Source organism: Scomber scombrus, chromosome 1 (genome assembly GCF_963691925.1).
Source record: "Scomber scombrus chromosome 1, fScoSco1.1, whole genome shotgun sequence".
Classification (NCBI taxonomy): Eukaryota; Metazoa; Chordata; class Actinopteri; order Scombriformes; family Scombridae; genus Scomber; species Scomber scombrus.
Window position 1 is genome coordinate 37,919,448 of NC_084970.1, and position 2,711 is coordinate 37,922,158.

Sequence of the window (2,711 nt, forward strand, 5' to 3'; positions counted from 1 at the left end):
CATAAACAGGTTTTACTCATAAAGACTCAGTGAGTTTCTAACTTAACCTTTGTGTCGGCCTCCCGGGTCAAATTGACCCTGTCTGTTTTGACTGTTCCTTCCTTCCTTCCTTCCTTCCTTCCTTCCTTCCTTCCTTCCTTCCTTCCTTCCTTCCTTCCTTCCTTCCTTCCTCCCTCCTTTCCTTCCTTCCTTCTTCATCCCTTCCTTCCTTCCTTCTTTCTCCCTTCCTTCCTCCCTCCTACCTTCCTTCCTCCCTTCCTTCCTCCCTCCTTTCCTTCGTTCCTTCCCTCTTTCCTCCATCCTTCCTTTCCTTTCTTCTTCCTCCCTTCCTTCCTCCTTTCCTTCCTTCCTTCCTCCTTTCCTTCCTTCTTCATCCCTTCTTTCCTCCCTTCCTTCCTCCTTTCCTTCCTTCTTTCTCCATTCCTTCCTCCTACCTTCCTTCCTTCCTACCTTCCTTCCTTCCTTCCTTGACTCGAGGACAACAGGAGGGTTAAACTCTAAAGTTTCGCTCAAATTTTTACCAAATTTCCTAAAAAATATTTTAAAAAACCCAAAAAACATTGCCTTAGTTTCATGCACTGCTGCTGTGTGAATCTCAGCAGATAAATGTTCTCATGCAGAGTTTTATGGTGTATTTTATTGTGCCGTGTTTTACTTTGCGTATCTTCTTTATCCTCTGCTGTATTATATTTATTGTGCAGCTGGTTTTGGTTACGTCCTTTAATCTCTTACTTTCACACAAGCTCTTCTCTGCACAGGTGTTGCAGATTATCGTTAACTATAAACACTGTGATACTTGCATCTGTCTCTATTAAATAAAACATAATAACAATAATAATAATAATTATAATGATAATAAACTAATTCATCAGTCGCTGTAGAAGAAGAAGAAACATAGAAATCGGCTGATGTCATTAACAGCCAGTCAAAGCTCAGACGATGAAAACATGATGAAATATGATATTTCTGTGAGTTTGGTGTGTTGATGTGAGGAAGGTTACAGCCTCCTCATCCTCACACACATCACATGATTCACTTACTGCTGTTACAGCTCAGACAGCAGGTGTAGAAAAAGGTTTATTCCCTCAGACTGGGAGGACAGGTGTGGAAGAAAGTGTGGATAAATGGTCGACCAATCCCACATCAGTCCTAAACCAGTCCGAAGCCAACCCAAACCATACCCAAACCAGCCCCAAACTAACCCCAAGCCAGTCCTAAACCAGCCCCAACCAGTCCCAAACCAGCCCCAAACCAGTCCCAAACCAGCCCCAACCAGTCCCAAACCAGCCCCAAACCAGTCCCAAACCAGCCCCAAACCAGGCCCAAACCAGGCCCAAACAAGTTCCAAACCAGCCCCAACCAGTCCCAAACCAGCCCCAAACCAGTCCCAAACCAGTCCCAAACCAGCCCCAAACCAGTCCCAAACCAGCCCCAAACCAGTCCCAAACAAGTTCCAAACCAGCCCCAAACAAGTTCCAAACCAGGCCCAAACAAGTTCCAAACAAGCCCCAAACCAGTCCCAAACCAACCCCAAACAAGTCCCAAACAAGTTCCAAACCAGTCCCAAACCAGTCCCAAACCAGCCCCAAACCAGTCCCAAACAAGTTCCAAACCAGTCCCAAACCAGGCCCAAACAAGTTCCAAACCAGCCCCAAACCAGTCCCAAACAAGTTCCAAACCAGCCCCAACCAGTCCCAAACCAGCCCCAAACCAGTCCCAAACCAGTCCCAAACCAGCCCCAAACCAGTCCCAAACCAGCCCCAAACCAGTCCCAAACAAGTTCCAAACCAGCCCCAAACAAGTTCCAAACCAGGCCCAAACAAGTTCCAAACAAGCCCCAAACCAGTCCCAAACCAACCCCAAACAAGTCCCAAACAAGTTCCAAACCAGTCCCAAACCAGTCCCAAACCAGCCCCAAACCAGTCCCAAACAAGTTCCAAACCAGTCCCAAACCAGGCCCAAACAAGTTCCAAACCAGCCCCAAACCAGTCCCAAACAAGTTCCAAACCAGCCCCAAACCAGTCCCAAACCAGCCCCAAACCAGTCCCAAACCAGTCCCAAGCCAGTCCTAAACCAGTCCCAGACCTGTCTCAAACCAGTCCCAAGCCAGTCCCAAACCAGCCCCAAACCAACCCCAAACCAGTCCCAAACCAGTCCCAAACCAGCCACTAACCAGCCCCAAACCAGCCACAAACCAGGCCCAAACCAGCCCTAAACCTGTCTTAAACCAGTCCCAAGCCAGTCCTAAACCAGCCCCAAACCAGTCCCAAACAAGTTCCAAACCAGCCCCAAACCAGTCCCAAACCAGCCCCAAACCAGTCCCAAACCAGTCCCAAGCCAGTCCTAAACCAGTCCCAGACCTGTCTCAAACCAGTCCCAAGCCAGTCCCAAACCAGCCCCAAACCAACCCCAAACCAGTCCCAAACCAGTCCCAAACCAGCCACTAACCAGCCCCAAACCAGCCACAAACCAGGCCCAAACCAGCCCTAAACCTGTCTCAAACCAGTCCCAAGCCAGTCCTAAACCAGTCCCAAACCTTTTGGACCAGCTAAGTACAACAAAGCCACAGAAAAGCCAACTCGGTTCAAACTGAGTTTATTGAGGATTTGTGTCGATGTAGATTCTTACTGAGCGAAGCAGGAGAGGAACCGGACCGGTGGATCTGAAGTTAAACAGAAGTCTCCAAAACAACACTCAGGTCGTACTCACAC

At 48.5% G+C, this 2,711-nt stretch overlaps 1 protein-coding gene across 1 annotated transcript; it reads left to right on the top strand.

Moving 5' to 3' along the window:
• Positions 1–1,124: 1,124 nt before the first annotated feature.
• On the top strand, positions 1,125–2,447 carry LOC133999424 (uncharacterized). Its single transcript, XM_062438646.1, has 3 exons — positions 1,125–1,384; positions 1,485–1,713; positions 2,100–2,447. The coding sequence occupies exons 1-3, from the start codon at positions 1,125–1,127 to the stop codon at positions 2,445–2,447; spliced, it is 837 nt and encodes a 278-aa protein (XP_062294630.1).
• Positions 2,448–2,711: the final 264 nt, after the last annotated feature.